The 22,813-nt window shown below is 40.3% G+C and overlaps 1 protein-coding gene across 1 annotated transcript; it reads right to left on the bottom strand.

The window, feature by feature from the left end:
* Positions 1–2,885: 2,885 nt before the first annotated feature.
* Positions 2,886–10,114, bottom strand: ifngr1l2 (interferon gamma receptor 1-like 2). The gene is made up of 7 exons (NM_001360948.1): positions 9,867–10,114; positions 7,291–7,411; positions 6,841–7,013; positions 5,154–5,314; positions 4,758–4,926; positions 4,420–4,541; positions 2,886–4,147 (listed from the first exon to the last, which is right to left on the bottom strand). The coding sequence occupies exons 1-7, from the start codon at positions 9,934–9,936 to the stop codon at positions 3,761–3,763; spliced, it is 1,203 nt and encodes a 400-aa protein (NP_001347877.1). The 5' UTR covers positions 9,937–10,114; the 3' UTR covers positions 2,886–3,760.
* Positions 10,115–22,813: the final 12,699 nt, after the last annotated feature.

The raw sequence follows: 22,813 nt of genomic DNA, 5'->3' as shown, positions 1-22,813 counted from the left end.
CAAGTGTGTTTGTGTCCGCGGGCACGTGAATGGGATTCCAGAAGGAACTGCACATAGTATCCAATGCCCCTCCCGAGTTGAAGCAAAGGGACACACTCATCTCTCAGGGAGGGAGTTAGTAGACCACAGCTGGATGTGTCCTGCGTTCCTGATCAGTGATCACAACCAACAAACACTCAAACTAGTTACTGGCACACAACTCACATCTTTAATAGATGTTCTCAGAATCCCTGGAACATACTAGAAATATACTTCTAAGCAATAGCTTGTCTATAAACACACTGCTAAATAATCTGTTTTTCCATCCAAGGCCCTCTTGTGGTTTTGCATAACACCTCCAAACAATCAGGCAATTACAGCAGGTATGAGACTAAATGTCTGCCAATATGTCACTTAAAAGGATCCAACCCTGTTTTTCAATTTTCGCCTAAAATGACATACCCAAATCTAACTGCCTGTAGCTCAGGACCTGAAGCAAGGATATGCATATTTGTGATACTTATTTGAAAGGAAACATTTTGAAGTTTGTGGACATTTTAAATGAATGTAGAAAAATACAGCACATTAGATCTGGTAAAACATAATACAAAGAAAAAAACATGCATATTTTTATTTGTACCATCTTCGAAATGCAAGAGGCTATAACGTATTATTCCAGCCAAGGTGCAATTTAGATTTGGGCCACTAGATGGCAACAGTGTATGTGCAACGTTTTGGACTGATCCAATGAACCAGTGCATATATGTTGAAAATGTTGTATCAAGACTTCCCAAATGTACCTAATTGGTTTATTAGGTACATTTGTAGGACTGTTACGCACGCCTACAAAAATTGCAAACATACAGTTTGTAAAAACAAAAACCATATCGCATCCCCAGTTACTAAACTCGTGATAGAGCGTCGGCAACCACATTTGCCGAGCCCTTCACATAGGCTATCTGTACATTTATATCCTTGTACAATCAGAGCCCACCGCATAAGGCGGCGGTTCTGATTGTACATTTGTTTCAAGAACACCAATGGATTATGGTCCGTGAAGACCATTACAGGCAAGGCACTGGAGCCCACATATACCTCAAAGAACTGTAAGGCAGGCAATAAAGCCAGTGTCTCTTGTTCAATTATAGAATACCTTGACTGACACGAGTTGAACTTACGGGAGAAGAAACTGATAGGCCGATACACTCCGTCTTCATCTTCCTGTAAGAGGACCTCTAATGACTTGCTAGATGAACTGTGAGAGTCATCTTTGAGTGAGGACCAGGATGAACTGTTTCTATTTACTGTTCATTCTGTTGTTTACAGATGTGACCCTGTGCTAACAAGGCTCCTGAGCCAATATCCTCCATTCCAGCTGGTCAGGACAGCCTTAAACAGCCCATGGAGCAGCTCAGCCTGGACAGAGCGACAAACATAAAAAAGACTGTGATTGGACGTTCTCTCTTCATCATCCAAAAGCTGCTTACTTAGGTCTGAAGATTTCCTCAGTCTCTGGCTGGGGAACAGGATCCATTTCATAAAGGGATCAGAGGCACCATCTTAGCCTGACTTCATTGAGATGTGCTTCTCTGTTTAAATGGACTGTGGTCTGTTTCTCTCTCCACACACAGTTGAGTGCTAATCACACTTGCTGTGCTGTGTGAGGGCCTTGTGGTGTTGGCCCTCAGGCACCTTGGTCAGGCTGTTGTACTGCTTGATATGGATGGAAGTTTCCAGCCTCCTCAGGTCAGAGTTCAAACTAGCCCACGTGACTGACCACAACCTGTTATACTGTGCAGGTGTCCATGATCTGGTGGCCTGTGGAGTCATCAGCCCAAGAGTGTACCTGTAAGGACCACTCATTCTTTTTGCTGCACCAGGCAGACAGCTCCAGCTTGGTGCAAATAAGATGCCTGACCATCTGGTACATGTCCCCACTCAACATGGCCCTCCTGCTGAACAACTCGGAGGTGTGGCACATCATGCTGTTTAAGTGCAACTCTGTAGGAAGCAGGCCAGCATTCTTGGACTCTTTTGCAATGCAGAATCTGCAGAGGCTGACTGTGTTGTACCCCTTGTGGCAGTCTGACCAGACACATGACATCATACTGGGGAGGGACATGGGTGCACCTTACTATGAAGAGACCAGGCTAGGAATCATCCACAGCTCAGTGCTGCTGGGAGAATCCAATGTGAAGGCCTAAACCGTTCAAACAAATATAGACAGCAACGGAATCCTCTCGTCTAGAGTGAAACTACCAGATACTTTTCTATACTAATGCAGATTCCTTTTTTTCTATGTTAACATTGCCAATTTACCACTACCTATGCCTGTGACTGCAATCTTCATGTTCACAATCTTCATGGTCATTTCAATATAGTAAGGTCACGATTCAATCATGTATTTTCACACTTCACTTATAGAAGTGGGTTTGATTTGCACAGCAGCATGTCTCAAATGGTGCCATTTACTTTTTGTTTCAAATATATATTTGAGGTATTTTAACTTAATTTAGACAGTAAGGAAATCAGAGGGGGAGACAGGCAGGTGGGAGGAACAGTGGGAAGGGTGGACACTGGGACTGAACCCTGGTCTCCGATGGGGAGTGTTATATGCGACTTGTGCAAACAGACATCCGACAGCTTGTACTCATTTAGTAATACCTTTCGAGGAAGCATTTCAATAACAGCAGTTAGGCTCTTTCCTTTTAATTAAAGGTCTGCTTCAATATTCATCAACACAATACCTGTTGTTTGGCTTTGCTGAAATATCTACTTCCTTTACGATAGAATTTAATTGACATGAAATAGAATTTCATTGACAAATGTCCTTCAGTCTACCCTGCAAGGATAACAATTTGTTTGCTCTTTCAAATCTGCATTTATTAACATAGTAATTACAATAATCCATTGAATTAGCTTTGATTGTATATTATGCAAAGAAAATACAAAAAAATGAAGACAAGGGAAATTGGGGAAAGATGATTTAAAACAAATACAACATAATTAGTTTGCACAGAAAATAGCTAAATCATTAACATTATTTTTTATATATAATTTTAGCTGTATGAAAAGTATAGCGTCAAAATTGTACACAATTAAAAACTAAATAATTAGGTATAGGGCAAACAGCAAGGCACTGATAACAACATTCATTATTATCACCACAGCAGTTCAATTGCATTGGTATAACTTGGTCATCTGAATTTAATAGGACCTAATAATACATTTTGAAACATTGTACATGTATGCCAGTCATGTAAAAAGTGCAAATAGAACTAATACACAGCACAAGACAATAACCTAATGAATATAATTAATTCTGCTCTTGCAACCCTTATTCTCTTGCTACCTTAGAAAACAGTAATGTCACTCAAGTAGGCACAGTAAAAGAATGGACAAGAGGAACACTTTTTTTGTATTTTTTTTGTTTTTACAAATATGCTGTTGGAAATGTATTAATTCTGTCTAATGAAATTCAACATTACAATGGGGCAGTTCCCAGCATTCAAGACCACTTGGTTTTCACTATCCCTGGTTCACCTGAGTAAGCAACAGTCCCAGGTTACCCCTCTGATTATCCTCTCCATCTCCACCATAGGCTGCCCATTTAAATAGTTAAAGGAACAGGGAAAGTATTGGTAGGACTCCAGGCCTAGAACAACCAATCAAAGACTAAACTGAATACCCTGCTCTACCCCAAACAGATTCAGGTGCGGTTAAGTAGATGCACGAGCTGAGCATATCTAAATAAATCACCATACTTTCTCTTGAGAGAAACTCAGATCTTGTATCCTGTAACATTGTCCCCAAGACTCATCTCCTCTATCACAGGAATAGTCACAGGTCTATGGGGGCAGTCATAGTCCGACAGCTCAGATAAGTCACTCTTCACCTCCAGTCCCAACTCTCTCGTTACCTGCAGTGAAGAGCCTGACCCCTCGTTAGGCAACATGACCTCCCCACCGCTCCACTCCTGGTCCTTCAGTCCAATGGGGAGGCGGAGGACCTCTTCCTGGGGGGTACTGATGACTGTGAGGGTCTCATCTGGCAAAGATTCCATGGGGGTCTGCAGCAGGGGGGAGCCACCTGTTTGTAACTCACTCAGAATGTCTCTTTCAGGGTGCATAAGGGACTCACCTGAACTCATATGTGACAGCATGGAAGCCTACCAGAGAAGGAGAATATGCAACATTCAGTCAAACATTCTGTGGGTGAAATATGTTTTAAAATTTGCTATTGTTTTGACAGTGTTTACAGGTAGTAGCATATCAATAGTTTGATAACTCCAATAGGAACATGACACTCCTCATTTCTACAATGTACCACCAAGTGCTCTCCTGAAACTATCTCTGCATGACTATAATCTAGTCTATATGTAGTAGCTTTATGACTAAATCCACTGCAGTGCAGGCCAAACAGTTGAAAAGCTGAACACACCAAACTCTTTGGTTGAGGGAATGAGCCGCTTGTCAGTTTACTGTATATCAGCCACACGATGAACGCAATCACCACTATGGCAACGATAGGGATCACAATGTAGAGGGCAGTGTAGCTAGGACCTACAGGGAACAAGTCCAGCAGTTAGACTGACAGTCAAACTGATTTCACATTCAAAACTGTACAGTGTTCTAATTGAGCATTTGCTGATCAAATCAGCCATAATATGACAATACAGACAAATATAACTTTCAAAGGACGTATCAGATATTAGCAGATGTGGTTTAGAGCTAATATGACTTTGACGCATCCATCATGTGAGAAATTAAGAGTCTTACCGGAATCCCCATGCTTCCCCTCAATGCATATGTTCTGGTGAGCTGAGACATGAACATTGTTCATTTTTCCTTTCATCTTGATGCAGTGCCTATCCATCTTTCCATCGACTGGTATTTCAGCCTCACACACATGGTGTTGCTTGTAGGAGCAGGTAAAACAATGCTCTTTCTGGGGAAATAAAAAAAGGAATATATTTAGCCTATGTTCCAAAAAAAACTTTTATATAATGTTCATAAAAATATAGGAAATGTGTTCCCTTTATAAAAATAAAGCTTCTTTGCTTGCAAGTGAAAACTATTTGCAGTGGGTATACACATGAGAAAAATCTAAATTTCTACAAAGGTGGTTCCCAGAAACCATCATATAGTAAGTCATGATTTTCCAGCAGTTCTCACCAACGGATCTTCTGCGACAACCGTGTAATGAAATTCCTTATGATCCGGTCTTTCATTTTTGATGATGGCATATTTGTAGATGTGAAACGGGTGAATGAATTGAACTTTGATAATTTGATCAGATACAGCAGAGATGTTGACAGGTGGGAAATCCAATGAGCCTAAAAAACACACAAAAGACCATTACTCTGTGAAGAAATCTGAGGTCAGAAAATATGTTCAAAATCTCCCGGCTCGGAGCATTGTGTGGTCAGATCAACAAAGAAATGCTACATGTGCTGCAGTACATACAGTGTACTTACAAACCCTTTCAAGATACTACCCCAATTCAATCACTACATACTGTATATTCACCTTTTGGTTAGCTCAGTGTTTATTTTATTTTTTATTTATTTCACCTTTATTTAACCAGGTAGGCTAGTTGAGAACAAGTTCTCATTTACAACTGCGACCTGGCCAAGATAAAGCATAGCAGTGTGAACAGAGAACAACACAGTTACACATGGAGTAAACAATAAACAAGTCAATAACACAGTACAAAAAAAGAATAAAGAAAAAAAATATTTTATATACATTGTGTGCAAAAGGCATGAGGAGGTAGGTGAATAATTACAATTTAGCAGATTAACACTGGAGTGACAAATGATCAGATGGTCATGTGCAGGTAGAGATACTAGTGTGCAAAAGAACAGAAAAGTAAATAAATAAAAACAGTATGGGGATGAGGTAGGTAAATTGGGTGGGCTATTTACCGATGGACTATGTACAGCTGCAGCGATCGGTTAGCTGCTCAGATAGCAGATGTTTAAAGTTGGTGAGGGAGATAAAAGTCTCCAACTTCAACGATTTTTGCAATTCGGTCCAGTCACAGGCAGCAGAGAACTGGAAGGAAAGGCGGCCAAATGAGGTGATGGTTTAAGGGATGATCAGTGAGATACAACTGCTGGAGCGCGTGCTACGGGTGGGTGTTGCCATCGTGACCAGTGAACTGAGATAAGGCGGAGCTTTACCTAGCATGGACTTGTAGATGACCTGGAGCCAGTGGGTCTGGCGACGAATATGTAGCGAGGGCCAGCCGACTAGAGCATACAGGTTGCAGTGATGGGTGGTATAAGGTGCTTTAGTAACAAAATGGATGGCACTGTGATAAACTGCATCCAGTTTGCTGAGTAGAGTATTGTAAGCTATTTTGTAGATAACATCGCCGAAGTCTGATGTTTGATATGAGTCTGGAAGGAGAGTTTACAGTCTAGACAGACACCTAGGTACTTATAGATGTCCACATATTCTAGGTCGGAACCATCCAGGGTGGTGATGCTAGTCGGGTGTGTGGGTGCAGGCAGCGAACGGTTGAAAAGCATGCATTTGATTTTACTAGCGTTTAAGAGCAGTTGGAGGCCACGGAAGGAGTGTTGCATGGCATTGAATCTCGTTTGGAGGTTAGATAGCACAGTGTCCAAGGAAGGGCCAGAAGTATACAGAATCGCCCGCAGCAAGAGCAACATCATTGATATATACAGAGAAAAGAGTCGGCCCGAGAATTGAACCCTGTGGCACCCCCATAGACTGCCAGAGGACCGGACAACATGCCCTCCGATTTGACACACTGAACCCTGTCTGCAAAGTAGTTGGTGAACCAGGCAAGGCAGTCATTAGAAAAACCGAGGCTACTAGTGTGAGAACTTACACTGTACCACCACATCTGAATACACTGTATCATCGTAGGTGAATGAAATTTCGGAGTAATTGGTATTCTGTCCAACAGCAGTCAATATGAAACGGTAGCCCTCTTCTATTACTTTGGTAAATGAGGAGACATCGCAGTGGTAGAGGGAAGTGTTTGAACAAACCAAGGCAGCACTGAAAGAAAGAGGAAAACAATTGTTGTGGGTTAGTGGCAACCTCTGATTTGGACTAAAATGTTAGTTCACAATTACAATGGAGAAGCTGACAAAGACCTGTTGACAGGACTTTACATTTGTATGGGTCTGACAGTGCATGTCAATTTTCCAATTTCTACTTGAAATTGTGGCAAGAAAGACTTAAATAATATTCACTGGCTATTTAACCTACATTGGATAACATAGGCCCTATTTGGTGAGAGATTAAGAAACCTCTTAGGTGCTGCAGCACCTACCCAGAATATTTTCTTGTCATTTCCACATTGAACTGTGGCTGCAGAGATGGTTCACTGTAGTTCCAATAGATCACATTGTGAAAATTGTGGCAGATGAGGCTCATGTTGACAGGAGGAGGAACTGTAGGATAAAATAGTAGAAAGTCAGTCAGAACCAGTTTCTAAAACTGTGCTATAATTAAGCAATAAGGCACAAGGGGGTGTGGTATATGGCCATTATACCACTGCTAAGGGCTGTTCTTAGGCACGATGCATCACGGAGTGCCTGGATCCAGCCATTAGCCTTGCTATATTGGCCATATACTGGTAAGTTGGTGGTTGAAGAAATCCCTCTAGTGGTGTGGGGGCTGTGCTTTGGCAAAGTGGTTGGGGTTATATCCTGCCTGTTAGGCCCTGTCCGGGGGTATCGTCGGATGGGGCCACAGTGTTTCCCGACCCCTCCTGTCTTTAGCGTCCAGTATTTATGCGTCTTGGGGCTATGGTCAGTCTGTATTTCTCCTGTCTTATTCGGTGTCCTGTGTGAATTTAAGTATTCTCTGTCTCTCTCTCTTGGAGTACCTGAGCCCTAGGACCATGCCTCAGGACTACCTGGCCTGATGACTCCTTGCTGTCAACTCTCTAGAGACAGCAGGAGCGGTAGAGATACTCTGAATGTGATCGGCTACGAAAAGCCAACTGACATTTACTGCTAAGGCTCCTTAACAGCTTCTACCCCCAAGCCATAAGACTGCTGAACAATTAATCAAATGGCCACCGGACTATTACATTGACCCCCCCCTCCCTTCCATTTGTTTTGTACACTGCTGATACATGTACAAATGACCTCTAACCTGTACCTCCGCACACTGACTCGGTACCGGTATCCCCTGTATATAGCCTCGTTGTTGTTATGCTATTGTGTTACTTTTTATAATTCTTTGCTTTAGTTTATTTGGTAAATATTTTCTTAACTCTTCTGTTGGTTAAGGTAAGCATTTCACAATAAGGTCTACACTTGTATTCGGCGTATGTGACAAATAAAGTTTGAATTGAATGTCTGTTTATGTGAATAAACAAGCAATGAATAGTGTAGAGAATATTGTACCATCTAAATTTCTGTGAAATATATTTTCAATAACCAAAAATATTGTATTTTCAGCTGTTTGAAACTGTGTACAAAACCAGAAGAAAAAGACGTAAGAAATAAATGTAAGAACGGGAAACAAAGAAATAGAGCACATCTACCACTTTTTAGATATGTATTTTACCTTTATTTAACTAGGAAAGTCCGTTAAGAACAAATTCTTATTTTCAATGACAGCCTAGGAACAGTGGGTTAATTAACTGCCTTGTTCAGGGGCAGAACGACAGATTTTTACCTTGTCAGCTCGAGGATTCAAACTAGAAACCTTACAGGTTACTGGCCCAATGCTCTAACCACTAGGCTACCTGCCGCCCCCATATGCTTTCTATAACTCACATTTCTACGTGCAGCTTTAAGTTCACTGGGATATATTCAAGATATGGGCTGCATTGTGTGCAAGTTAAACAACCTGATAAATCTCCAGCACAACATATGGTATAGTAAGTGATTGCAGGGAAGATAACATCTCACTTGCAGTAGAAGCCTGGCACTATTAGCTGAGGAAGGTGAATATATCAGACTGTATGAAGTCAGAAAGGAACTGGTCTCATTGTCAGGGGATAATTGGATGTTGGATATAACTAAATGTTTTTAATTCATTAATTACAGAAGAATTACTCATGTTTCAGTGGGCCATTATGTATGGTATGTAGTGCATGTACAAACGATTGAACATTTCCTCACATAGCATCTGTGCTGTTTTGGGGAAATACACTTCCGGATTTAGTTTCACAACATAAATGTTACTTTAGAGTGGAGAAAGGCAATATCCTCTGTTCTGTGGAGCACAACACACTAGACTAGATCACTCCATAAAAAACACTGAGGGTACAGTAATAACCCACACATGAAGTTAGACATGTGTCAGATCACAGAGGTGTCAGACCACAGAGAGGTCTTACTGTAACTGTATGATTTTCTCTGTGGTGTAAGTGTGAAATCTACAGTGAATTTCCCACTGAGGTTGAAGGAACAAAAAACTTGACTTAGGCTACTGGCATACAAACAGAATGCCAAAACCAACTGACAATAAACAGTGCTCACCACTTATTGCGAACTAGCACCTTATTTATTGACAACAACTGACTACTTTAAGGACAACTGTTTGTGTATCAGTCCACGCCTGAATAAAATAAAACACATGGACTGACAATATTGTAGCGAATTTGGGGGGTAGGTTCGACCGGGACTCGAACACAGGTCCAGCGACTGTCAACCCAACACCTTACGCCAAGAGATCCTCGAACATATTTTCATACTAAGTATACTTTTGGAATAGCAATATAAATTCCAAGAACATTAGCATATTGTACAGTGGCCTATATCCTGCATTATGTTGTCGAAAAAACTAAGCAGGAATACTGTACTAAATACTTAAGAGTAACATCAGCTCCAAGTGATTAATCACAAAGCAACATTTATAGCCAACCATTTTAGGGCAAGAATTACTTACCGTAAGAGTCGACATGACGTTGACTTAAAACGAATATCAGGGAAATGTGGGCTAATCCTATCCCGACCATTTTTTATTTTGTCGAGTCTATAGGCCTATGTAATACTATATGAAATGTATTTGAATGTCTATATGAATAAGCTATTCTTATTTTAGATGACTTGAGAGCCTTTTGTCTGTCTAAATAATTTGAGGCATTTCCGGTACAGCCAAACCTCAGGACGTTGCTCCAATCGGCAGGCTACACCGTACACAACTTCCAATGAAATGTTCCTGTAACCGCCATTAGACCCGCCTGCTGCAAACGTTTACTGGCAGCAGGAAAACTCCGTGCGGTGATACTATGTCGCCTTGCGCCGTAGTGAAGTTTCCACATCTCGGATCAGCTTCCTCTCCTCTCCTCTCCCCGAAACCTAACCTTAACTCAGGGAACCAGCGCAGAACGACTGCGCCCTCTCATTGCAGACGAAGTTCCAGGCCGACCAGGCGGTACTACAGGCATTGTTTGCAGTTAACAGGATCCCCCATTTTGGTGAAGGGGGAAATGGCGAACTTCGTGGTCAATCTTCGTGTAAATACTTACACATTTCGAATACAATCATGGTACCAATAATTACTTATATTACACCAGATGTATGTTATTGAATCTATTTTTTGGGGCCCTCAGCGTGATTTGGTTGCACTACTCTCTCGGGAGAGAAAATGTTCAAAGTATATTTCCTGCAGTTCTACACATTTTGCCATGTGGCGTAGAGGAAATGTTGCCGTTTTAAAGCAGGTTTTCTACAATTATACCATTTTGTCATTGGGCAGAGAGAACATTTTGCAAGTTTATAACACTTCCTGCAATTATAAACATTTTGCCATGGGGTGGAGAGAAAGGTTTGCTGTTTTGAACCACATTTCCTGCAATTGTTAGTTGACATGGCTAATTAAGTGACTGACACATCAAAAGGAATAATTGCCCATTTTCGAAATTGCGCCTAGTGTATTCTACTAGTCCAGTGCATTATCTATGCACTTGAGGGGATAGGAATCCTTCATGGTCACATAGTTCAGCTGCCTGTAGTCTGCACAGAAGTGCCTTTTAATTTTTTTTTTATTCACAACAAATCAATACATAAAGCATATGAGGGAACACAAGCATTCATAGATTACAAACAATAGACAATCGAGCTAGGGGGTACAATATCACATTACAATTACACAAGGACCTTAAGGGACATGCATATACTTACAATTCTAACAGCTTTTTTGTTAGTAGAGCATTTAACCGTCTTAAAATACAGTTACATTTATTTTTGTAGGGTACGAAAATGTGGTTTTCTGTTTGTAAATGTACATTTGTGTATATGAAATTTGGCCAAAAGAATAATGAAATTAATTACATAAATATTTCCGCTTATTTCTATTGTATGTAAAGAATCCAAACAGTACATCTCTCCACAATAGTGTAAAATCTTCATAAATGTGTTCAATTCTAAACCTACTGATGTCTTGCCACAGTTTTCTTACATGCATACAATGCCAAAAAAAGATGCTAAACTGTTTCTGGGTGGTCACAGAAGTGCCTTGAGCTGTCCTTCTTGACTAGGACTACAGAGTCCGCAAAGGGTTGTTGGATGGCTAGATGAATCCCATCTCCCGGATCTTCTGCTCCGCTACCTCTCTTCGTCAGTGGCAAGCTACGCTATGAAACCAGACACTCTTACAGAGACTTTGATATTAGGGTGATTCTGCAACTACGGGCACTTCCATGTCCTCGGGTCAATTTGGTGGATTTTGTAAAAAATAAAACAAATACAAATATTTGTATGTTAAGTGCCCTTTACATTGTTTTTTACACACAATATACCTGTCCTTTGGGAGTGGTGTCATTTCCACCACTGAGGACAAATTCCTCATTAATTAAGTTTTTTTCAAGAGAATGTTCATTTAGTTACCGTGGAAACATTGTGACACTGAAGCACATGGCTGCAGTGGACAGTTGTTCCAGATGTAATGTCCAGAAGTTTAAGAAAAATCGAGGTAAATATTGCTTGTGTACAGAATATTTTAATTGTCAGTCATTTCCGAACAGGCATTCATTTCTTTAATGTGTGGTACAACTTTTGAATAAAAAAAAATATTTTATGTGTTTAGTGTGAACGATATGCTAGCTGTAATACTAATCAAAGCATGCTAAGCTGTCAATTTTCTCCTGAAACTGGAAATTTCCATCACAGTCATTGCCATCACAAAGTCAAGTGTGGTGGAAATGACACATCCATTACCTTATTCGTTTTTATTGTACTTAAAAAAAAAAAAGTACTTTAGGCTTATTTAATCATTTAAATTAATTTAATCTAGAAAATGCTCCATGGTGTGCACAAAAACTAAGTAGTTTTTGTCTTTATTTTTAGAAGATTCCACATAAAACAGCTCAGAGGTCACAGACATATAGAAACAGTATAAAAAATGCTCATATACGATACCAGGAACATCAGCAAAAAGACGGAGAGATACTGGAAGGAAAAAGAGAAGGGAGAAGTGAAATCTATCTCTGAGCTTACAAAGCGAGAACAAAGAAACAAAGATGGAAATGTAACCAACGGAATAGAAGACAGACTTTAAAGAGAACAGTTGCAATGGAGACCTACTTATCAGCCAACACACCACCTCAGTCACCAGATGACTTGCAGCCAGAACATGAGGCCAACATACCTGCCCCCGATGCACACCCTGATACCCCCTCCTCATCGTCTGCAACATGAATGAGAAGTCGAATACTTGCTGGAAGGAAAAAGGTTGGAAGAGGTCGCTCAAAAGCCTACAGAGATCTTAATATGACAAATGTCAAACTTGATAATGCTTTACGGAAAGCTGAGAAATACAAAAAAAAGGTACGATCGACTGATGAACAAAATGAAGAGACAAGATTCCCCAAAGACAAAACAGCAAATGAAGGGAACTCCAAAGAATTTGAGAAGGATTTTATTGTTTCAAAATGCCATCATTGCAGAGTTAAAACAAAAGTATTTAAAAAATGTGCAGTGCCAAAGGACAAACAAGTGGCTTCAAACATGCTCAGAGGAAACATCCTGAGAAAGTATGGGCTGGTCAAAGCTACAAACAGAATTAGGATTTTCAGCAAAAGCAATGAGTGCAAATGAAAACAGGCCATCAAGTCTTCAAAAAATCAGTGTAACAGAATTAGCACAGCCACAGAAGAGAAAATCATTAGATTCTATGAACGTGATGACATCAAAACAACAACAGGGAAAAAGGACCCACTAACGAGGAACAAGAAGAAAAAGCAGAAGCGCTTCTTGAATGGCACAATTCAGAACCTTTATCAGAAGTTTAAGAAGGAATATTTAGAAATTCAAATTTCCTACTGTGAATTCTGCAAAAGATGTCCTTTTTGGGATGTCAAGCCAACAGTTCAGGATAGGGACACATGTCTCTGCAAAACCCACGCCAACCTCCAGTTCATGGCGGGCAAACTACAGTATCACAAAGTGATCAGCTGCAGCAACACTGAGAAAGTGTTTGAGTCTTTGTGCTGTGTGAACCCGAAGAAAGAGTGCATGTATAGAGAGTGCTCCCATTGCCAAGCAAAATAGCTTAAATTAAGAATTTATGCTATTGCTAGCAATCAAGAGGAAACTCTGAATTAACGACTCAAAAAGACCTCAGGTTATGCTCTTCAAATGGATGTTAACTGTGAGGGCCAAGATGCCCATGCACCCAATAATGATAGTATTCAAAAAGTTTAAGCTGCCTATCAATCATTGTTTTTGAAACCAGTGGAAACCCAGTGACAATGTGCTATTTCAACAGCTACAGAATCCCAGCCTATGGAATAAAAGTGGGGCTTTTATTGCTCAGCTATTGCATGCTGATAAAAAAATATTTAATCCATAGGCCCAATGGACAAATGTTCAAACTCATACACTTTTGACAGACTTAAAGGGGCAATCTGTTGCTACATCCATTTTTGGACATACAAATTATATATATATCCATTGATTTTTGAAGAATATAACTTATAAATGCCTCAGGAGCTTAGTTCAACTGTCACACTCCATAAGAACCCAAAATACAAGCTTGTTTTTCTCCAATGTTTGTAACATTATAAATGTAAATAAACACTGTGTAGCCTCATAACATGGTTAAAACAATAATTTTGATATTATGGATGGTCAGGCTAATCTGAGAGTGGTTACATTTCTCCAGGCCCATCCCTTAATTACATTTTTGGATTATCAAGATACCAAATTGTCACCAACAAAAAGTTTATCAATAGGCCTATAGCAAATGCAGCACATGGCATTCATTTTTCACATGTAAATAGCACTTTTCAAAGCATGCCATTTCATGAGCGCAGCATTTATTTTTCAACTCGAATCAATGAGCCCAATCAGTCCTCCATGACAACAAAATCATAAACAACAGAGTAGGGTTGGCTAATAAGTCCTTAGTTTTGGGGTTATGCCCAGGTAAAACAATTTGGCTAATCTATACATATATCCATATTTCCAAGTCCTATTCTTGAAGATCAAGGGGTATAACATTTATTGGAATGACTGGAATTCTGATAGACTTTGGTTTTTAATTGAAAGATATAATTTTAATCATATTATTATATGAAGTTGAAAGCGATGGTTTAGAAGAAGTCTACATAACCAACCAATAAAGTAGAATTTAACATCCATATATGGCCAGCTATGTAATCTTTAACATTGATTTATCCTGCAATAGATGTGGTTCAATTGGTACCATACATTTTTATCTTCTTCGAATGCCTCTTAAGGGAAAAGTAATCCGAAAGTAACTGAATGTAATCAGATTACATTACTGAGTTTGGGTAATACAAAAGTTACGTTACTGATAGTAAATAGTAACTGTTTTTTAAGAAGTAGTTTAAAATAAATGGTCCAATTCACACACTTATCAAGAGAACATCCCTGGTCATCCCTACTGATGATCTGGTCGACTCACTAAACACACATGCTTAGTTTTGTAAATTATGTCTGCATGTTGGAGTGTGCCCCTAGCTATCTGTAAAAAAAAAAAAAAATGGTGCCATCTGGTTTGCTTAATTTAAGGAATTTGAAAACGATTTGTACTGTTACTTTTGATCCTTAAGTATAGTTTAGCAATAACATTTATTTTTTATACTTAAGTATATTCAAAACCAAATACTTTTAGACTTACTCAATTAGTATTTTACTGGGTGACTTTCACCTTTACTTGAGTACATTTTCAGTTTTTTTCAGTTTTTGATTTGTTAAAAAAGTTTGAAATATCCAATAAATGTCGTTCCACTTCATGATTGTGTCCCACTTGTTGTTGATTCTTCACAAAAAAATACAGTTTTATATCTTTATGTTTGAAGCCTGAAATGTGGCAAAAGGTCACAAAGTTCAAGGGGGCCGAATACTTTCGCAAGGCACTGTATCTGAGCTGTTGTCAGACAGAACTTAAAACCGTCTGGTTTTTGGGAAATTTTCATTTTACACAGAAAGAGGTGGTCTGAATGGAACTCCTGAAAGGTAACTTTATAATAATAATCTGGGGAAAAGGGAGGTTCGTAGGGATTGGGGTCATTTCCAATAGGGCAATCTGGATCCCCAATGAAGGGTGAAACAGTGGCCAGATCCGTCAGGTGATTTAAGTTCACTTCTGTGGTCATGAACATTTGGTGGGGAGGAGATACTGCTGTTGGGAGGAGATACTCCTCTCTCAAATTCATAGTCATAGTAGCCCCGCACGACCATCCTGAACTCGCAAGCTTCTACTCTGTTTCACTCGCGGTTTCAAACTGATCAGAACAGTTGAAGCTCATGAGATTTTAAGATGGTATTATGAAGCTATAGTCATAGGTCTAAACGGCCATAGGATGGCCATAAGTGACATCCCATTGGGATTTTGAAGCCATAAAAGATTTATCTGTCATGGAGACGTTTGTGTGTGTTTGATTCTTAGTTGAGGAAATAGATACAGATGTGATTGTGCAACCTGGTCCCACAGCATTTCGTATTATTTTGTACTTAAATCCGAGACGCTCCATTTATTATGATATGTTACCTTTCGTATGGTATGTATTAATTTGTGGATGTCCATCACCCATTTCGCATGATATGTTACGAATTCTAGCTAGGTGGCTAACGATAGCTATCTTGCTAATGTTAGCTAGACTAGGGGTTAGGGGTTATGGTTAAGTTTAGGAGTTAGGTTAAAGGGTTAGGGGAAGAGTTAGCTAACATGCTAAGTAGTTGCAAAATAGCTAAAAAGTAGTAATTAGTTGAAGATTTACAAATTTGCTAAAATGATAAAGTTTTCCATGACGTGAACTCGCAACCTTTGGGTTGCTAGACGAGCACATCATACACGCACCCATAAACCCAGACCAATCACCCTCCTTTCATTTTTGCCTTAAGAAACCATCTGTCTCATGTAACCATTTGAAACTTAACATATAATACTAAATGGAGTTTCTCAGATTTACGTACACATGCTCAGTGTATAGCGAGTGTGCCCACTCTGGTACATGCGCTCTAGCCAACAGCTCGCAGGTATAGCCTACATGATGAGATTATTATGGAGAAAATAATGAGGTTATTCTTATTTGTCAAATGGCAGCCAAGCATTGATCATCATGTCACCAGAATAGGACCCTCAATATTTATTGGAAAGGAGCAGCAAGCTCATCACCTTGCACTTTCACCACTCTGTGAAGTTAATCATAATTGATTTAATCTGTAGCCTAAAAAATGTAATGCTTTCCCGACGAGTCATAGCGGGAGGACCACACAACATCTCATCGCATGACTCCAAGTTTACTTGAAATCAAATATAATTTTATTTGTCACATGGGCCGAATACAACAGGTGTAGTAGACCTTACAGTGAAATGCTTACTTCAACCCCTGAACCAACAATGCAGTTTTAAGAAAATACCAACAAAAAAAACAGTAAGTGACCAGAATAACAAATAAGAGAGCAGCAGTAAATAACAATAGCGGGGCTATATACAGGGGGTACCGATACAGAGTCAATGTCAATGTGCAGGGGGCACCGGTGTCGAGGCAATTATTCAAGTGACTATGCTTAGATAATAACAGAGAGTAGTAGCAGCGTTCCAGAGGGCGGGGGGGTTATTAGCTGTTCAGGAGTCTTATGGCTTGGGGGTAGAAGCTATTTAGGAGCCTTTTGACAATTTTTAAGGCCTTCCTCTCACACCGCCTGGTATAGAGGTCCTGGATGGCAGGAAGCTTGGCCCCGGTGATGGACTGGACCGTACGCATGACCCTCTGTAGTGCCTTGCGGTTGGGGGCCGAGCAGTTGCCTTACCGGGCAGTGATACAACCCATCAGGATGCCCTCAATGGTGCAGCTGTAAAATCTTTTGAGGATCTGAGGATCAATTCCAAATCTTTTCAGTCTCCTGAGGGGGAATAGGTTTTTCCATGCCCTCTTCACGACTGTCTTGGTGTGCTTGGACCATGTTCGTTTATTGGTGATGTGGACACCAAGGAACTTGAAGCTCTCAACCTGCTCCACTACAGCCCCGTCGATGAGAATGGGGTGTGCTTGGTCCTCCTTTTCCTGTAGTCCAGAATCATCTCCTTTGTCTTGATCACATTGAGGGAGAGGTTGTTGTCCTTGCACCACACGGTCAGGTCTCTGACCTCCTCCCTATAGGCTGTCTCATCGTTGTCGGTGATCAGGCCTAACCCTGTTGTGTCATCAGCAAACTTAATGATGGTGTTGGCCGTGCAGTCATGAGTGAACAGGGAAAACAGGAGGGGGCTGAGCACGCACACCTGAGGGGCCACCGTGTTGCGTGCCGGATGTGTTGTTACCTGCCCTTATCACCTGGGGGCGGCCCGTCAGGAAGTTCAGGATCCAGTTGCAGAGGGAGGTGTTTAGTCACAGGATCCTTAGCTTGGTGATCAGCTTTGAGGGCACTATGGTGTTGAACGCTGAGCTGTAGTCAATGAATAGCATTTTCACATAGGTGTTCCTTTTGTCCAGGTGGGAAAGGGCAGTGTGGAGTGCAATAGAGATTGCATCATCTGTGGATCTGTTTGAGCGGTATGCAAATTGGAGTGGGTCTAGGGTTTCTGGGATAATGGTGTTGATGCAAGCCATGACCAGCCTTTCAAAGCATTTCATGGCTACAGATGCGAGTGCTACGGGTCGGTAGTCATTTAGGCAGGTTATTTTAGTGTTCTTGGGCACAGGGACTATGGTGGTCTGCTTGAAACATGTTGGTATTACAGACTCAGACAGGGAGAGGTTGAAAATGTCAGTGAAGATACTTGCCAGTTGGTCAGCGCGTGCTCGGAATGCCTGTCCTGATGCTCTCATGCATATTTCAGTGTTACTTGCCTCGGAGCGAGCATATAGGTTATTTAGCTCATCTGGTAGGCTTGTGCCACTCGGCAGCTCTCGACTATGCTTCCCTTTGTAGTCTGTAATAGTTTGCAAGCCTTGCCACATCTGATGAGCGTCGGAGCTGGTGTAGTATGATTCGATCTTAGTCCTGTATTGATGCTTTGCCTGTTTGATGTTCATCGGCGGGCATAGACGGATTTCTTATAAGCTTCCGGGTTAGAGTGCCGCTCCTTGAAAGCAGCAGCTCTACCCTTTAGCTCAGTGCGAATGTTGCCTGTAATCCATGGCTTCTGGTTGTGGTATGTACGTACCAAATGTTTTATTGTGTATTGCCTTGTGAAACTGTTTTATTAACTCTATTGATTAACTGTATTCCCTCACTGATGTTCTCCCCAGGCCAGCCTATTTTTATTTATTTTTTACCCCTTTTTTGTGGTATCCAATTGGTAGTAGTTACAGTCTTGTCTCATCGCTGCAACTCCCGTACGGACTCGGGAGAGGCAAAGGTTGAGAGCCATGCGTCCTCTGAAACACAACCCAAACTAGCCACACTGCTTCTTGACACAACGCACATCCAACCCGGAAGCCAGCCACACCAATGTGTCGGAGGAAACACCGTACACCTGGCGACCTAAAAATGTATGAAAAACGTATCACTAGCCATTTAAAAAAATGCCACTTCATATAATGTTTACATACCCTACATTACTCATCTCATATGTATATACTGTACTCTATACCATCTACTGCATCTTGCCATCTTGATGTAATACATGTATCACTAGCCACTTTAAACAATGCCACTTCATATAATGTTTACATACCCTACATTACTCAACTCATATGTATATACTGTACTCGATACCATCTACTGCATCTTGCTTATGCCGTTCTGTACCATCACTCATTCATATATTTTTATGTACATATTCTTCATTCCTTTACACTTGTGTGTATAAGGTAGTTGTTGTGAAATTGTTAGGTTAGATTACTCGTTGGTTATTACTGCATCGTCGGAACTAGATGCACATGCATTTCGCTACACTCGCATTAACATCTGCTAACCATGCGTATGTGACAAATAAAATTTGATTTGATTTGGTCAGTGTGCACTGTGCCCAGCCCGCCACACGAATCGCTAGTGCGTGATGAGACAAGGATATCCCTGCCGGCCAAACCCTCCCTAACCCGGACAACTGTGCGTCGCCCCATAGACCTCCAGGTCGCGGCCAGCTGCGACAGAGTCTGGGCTCGAACTCAGAATCTCTGGTGGCACAACTAGCACTGCGATGCAGTGCCTTAGACCACTGCACCACCCGGGAGGCCACCAGGCCAGCCTATTACGCAGACTCTGACGGCCAGGTCCGACAGGGCAGAGGGAGAAGAGGAGGACACAGAAACATGGATACTACCGGTAGCTTCAACCTGAGGGTTAAGAGAGAATACTAACGCCACAGTGGAACGTGATTGCTTATTAATCTAGTAAATGAGATCATGTGTCGTCATTGTTTACCACATGGTAAATGTAAAGTTGTTTTCCTGTCTTTCACAGGCATCTCCCCTGAGGAGAAGAGAGGAGGCCGTGGGCCCTCAAACTTTAGTTCTGTTTAAGACCCTATGGGCATGGGGTGAGGTTAGCACCATATGGAGATTAGTGACAAAAGTAAACATAACAGTTTTATGATTTTTCATAAATGCTAGTGCTGTGATAGATGGTTTAGAATGGTTGCTGTCCCCTCTGTAGTGATGTAGGGATGGGCGTGATGCCTGATGCAGTAGGCATCCCACCTAAGGATGCCCAACAGCCTGTGGAGATGGAGGTGGAGAATCAGTGAGTCTCTCACACGCACACACACACACACAAAATATATGTGGGGGAACCAGTGAGTACAGCACACACCACAACTGAACAACTTTTGGGGGTAATAACATTGATTGGTACTGGGAAGATGTACAGTGCAACAGGTGTATAATTCAATTTTTAGTGGTGGTAATATGTGTATCATATCCCTCCCATTCATCACAGTTCAGAGCAGTTTTATTTTTAAGTGAACATGGCTGGCAAATGTAAAAAAAGAAGAAAAAAAGAAGAAGAAGAAAGTAATAATAAAACAAAGTGTTATTGAACGAAATACAGACAAGACAATAACAACAATTACAAGACAACGATACATGTACAATTTTGTGAGGTAAACAAACCTCTTTCTTGAAGCATGAAATAAATCACCACTTATGTACATACAGTTGAAGTGGGAAGTTTACATACACTTAGGTTGGAGTCATTAAAACTAGTTTTTCAACCACTCCACAAATTTCTTGTTAACAAACTATATAGTTTTGGGAAGTCGGTTAGGACATCTACACAAGTAATTTTTCCAACAATTGTTTACAGATTATTTCACTTGTAATTCACTGTATCACAATTCCAGTGGGTCAGAAGTTTACATACACTAAGTTGACTTTGCCTTTAAACAGCTTGGACAATTCCAGAAAATGATGTCATGGCTTTAGAAGCTTCTGATAGGCTTATTTAATTTTTATTTCACCTTTATTTACCAAGTAGGCTAGTTGAGAACAAGTTCTAATTTACAACTGCGACCTGGCCAAGGTAAAGCATAGCAGTGTGAACAGACAGCAACACAGAGTTACACATGGAGTAAACAATAAACAAGTCAATAACACAGTAGAATTATTTATTTGTTTTATATATAAAAAAAAGAGTCTATATATATTGTGTGCAAAAGGCATGAGGAGGTAGGCGAATAATTACAATTTAGCAGATTAACACTGGAGTGATAAATGATCAGATGGTCATGTGCAGGTAGAGATACTGGTGTGCAAAATAGCAGAAAAGTAAATAAATAAAAACAGTATGGGGATGAGGTAGGTAAATTGGGTGGGCTGACATAATTTGAATCAATTGGAGGTGTACCTGTGGATGTATTTCAAGGCCTACCTTCAAACTCAGTGCCTCTTTGCTTGACAACATGGGCAAATCAAAAGAAATCAGCCAAATCCTTAGAAAAAAAATTGTAGACCTCCACAAGTCTGGAACAATTTCCAAATGCCTGAAGGTACCACATTCATCTGTACAAACAATAGTATGAAAGTATAAACATCTAGGGAGGGGTGTCCATTAACATAACATTCTGTTTGTTTTTATGTAGCACATGCGCAGGACGTCGCCATGTTTTTATTACTGACAATTGTCTGAATCTGGTCCCAAAGACAATGGTGAGTTTTATTTAAAAGGGCTGGTATAATCCATGTGCTCCGAGCAGATATTTAGTGCATGATAATCATGAATGAAATGAGGGTCTCTTTAGGTTCATCTTGTGTGTAAGACTGATTTACTATCTGATGGTATGGTTCATCAAAACAAGTACAAAAATACTTACAAAGTACAAATAAATTGTTTTCCATATATCAAATAACTTGTTTCCAGTTTAAGTACAGGAGAATGAAAGAAAGCTGGAGATTATTAAGTAGCTAAGTGGTATTATTAAACGCTGAAACAGTTAGGCACCCTGGTTACATACTGTATCCACTAGCTTCACATCGACACTTCATTGCATGCGTGGATCATTTTCTTTCTGTAGGTTGTCCTTCAGTGTTTTCCCCAAAATCCTATATGTTAACTTGAAAAGATGAGAAGCGATTCAGCATCAGTCATTTTGATAGCATACCTTTTTATAAATATGATATCCATTCATCAAAATGTAATATCTAATAGCAATATTCATATATCTATCAATATTGTAAAAAAAATGTACTTAATATATTATGTATCAGCCTAATTAGCCTTATATTATGTATAAGGCATGCCTAATTAGCATGGGGTGGCAGGTAGACTAGTGGTTAGAGTGTTGGACTAGTAACCTACAGGTTGCAAGATCGAATCCCTGAGCTGACAAGGTAAAAATATGTTGTTCTACCCCTGAACAAGGCAGTGTTCCACTGTTCCTAGGCAGTCATTGAAAATAAGAATTTGTTCTTAACTGACTTGCCCCCATCCCCCCAAAAAACATTTACATGGCAGCCTCAAGCTGTGAGGCTTAAAGCGAATTTGATAGTTCTGTCAGAAATTAATCTCACTGACTGTAAATATGTAGTCCACAAAAGCTAACAACCAGCATAGATACCTAGGTCTTTAAGAACGCTAACTAGCCCAATATTGGACTAAAGGAGCAAAATGTTAGTCCAATGACCTTATATTTTCTGTTTAAAGGGCAAATTGCCTCTGGAAGACAAATACTCCATCTAAACGTATATTGATTCTCAATTGCAATTCGGTTCTGGAAACATAAATCCCTCACGTCAAAATAATTTCACAAATATATACTTATTTTCCACTATTTTAACCGGTTGTAACAGTTGCAGCCAACAGTATTTTTCAGTGACAACATGTTTGTGGCATCTGTCTTGCATTGACATACAGGTGTTAGAAGACGCAGATAACTAATTAGCACAGGTAGTCCACTGTCCTCCATAACAAGCGCTGTAACATGGACATCTGGTTGTGTGATCCCTAACCCTAGAAAAGTGTGGATCAATTTAACCTTTA

Source organism: Oncorhynchus kisutch, linkage group LG25, assembly GCF_002021735.2.
Source record: "Oncorhynchus kisutch isolate 150728-3 linkage group LG25, Okis_V2, whole genome shotgun sequence".
In the NCBI taxonomy this organism is placed as follows: Eukaryota; Metazoa; Chordata; class Actinopteri; order Salmoniformes; family Salmonidae; genus Oncorhynchus; species Oncorhynchus kisutch.
This window is presented reverse-complemented; position numbering and strand designations above follow the sequence as displayed.

Coding starts and splice junctions, on each gene's coding strand:
- ifngr1l2 (NM_001360948.1), bottom strand. CDS start 9,936: ATGGTCGGGATAGGATTAGCCCACATTTCCCTGATATTCGTTTTAAGT. Junction 5,315..6,840: donor TTCAGATGTGGTGGTACAGT/GTAAGTTCTCAC, acceptor TGTGTTTTTTAG/GCTCATTGGATTTCCCACCT. Junction 4,927..5,153: donor TTGTCGCAGAAGATCCGTTG/GTGAGAACTGCT, acceptor TTATTTCCCCAG/AAAGAGCATTGTTTTACCTG.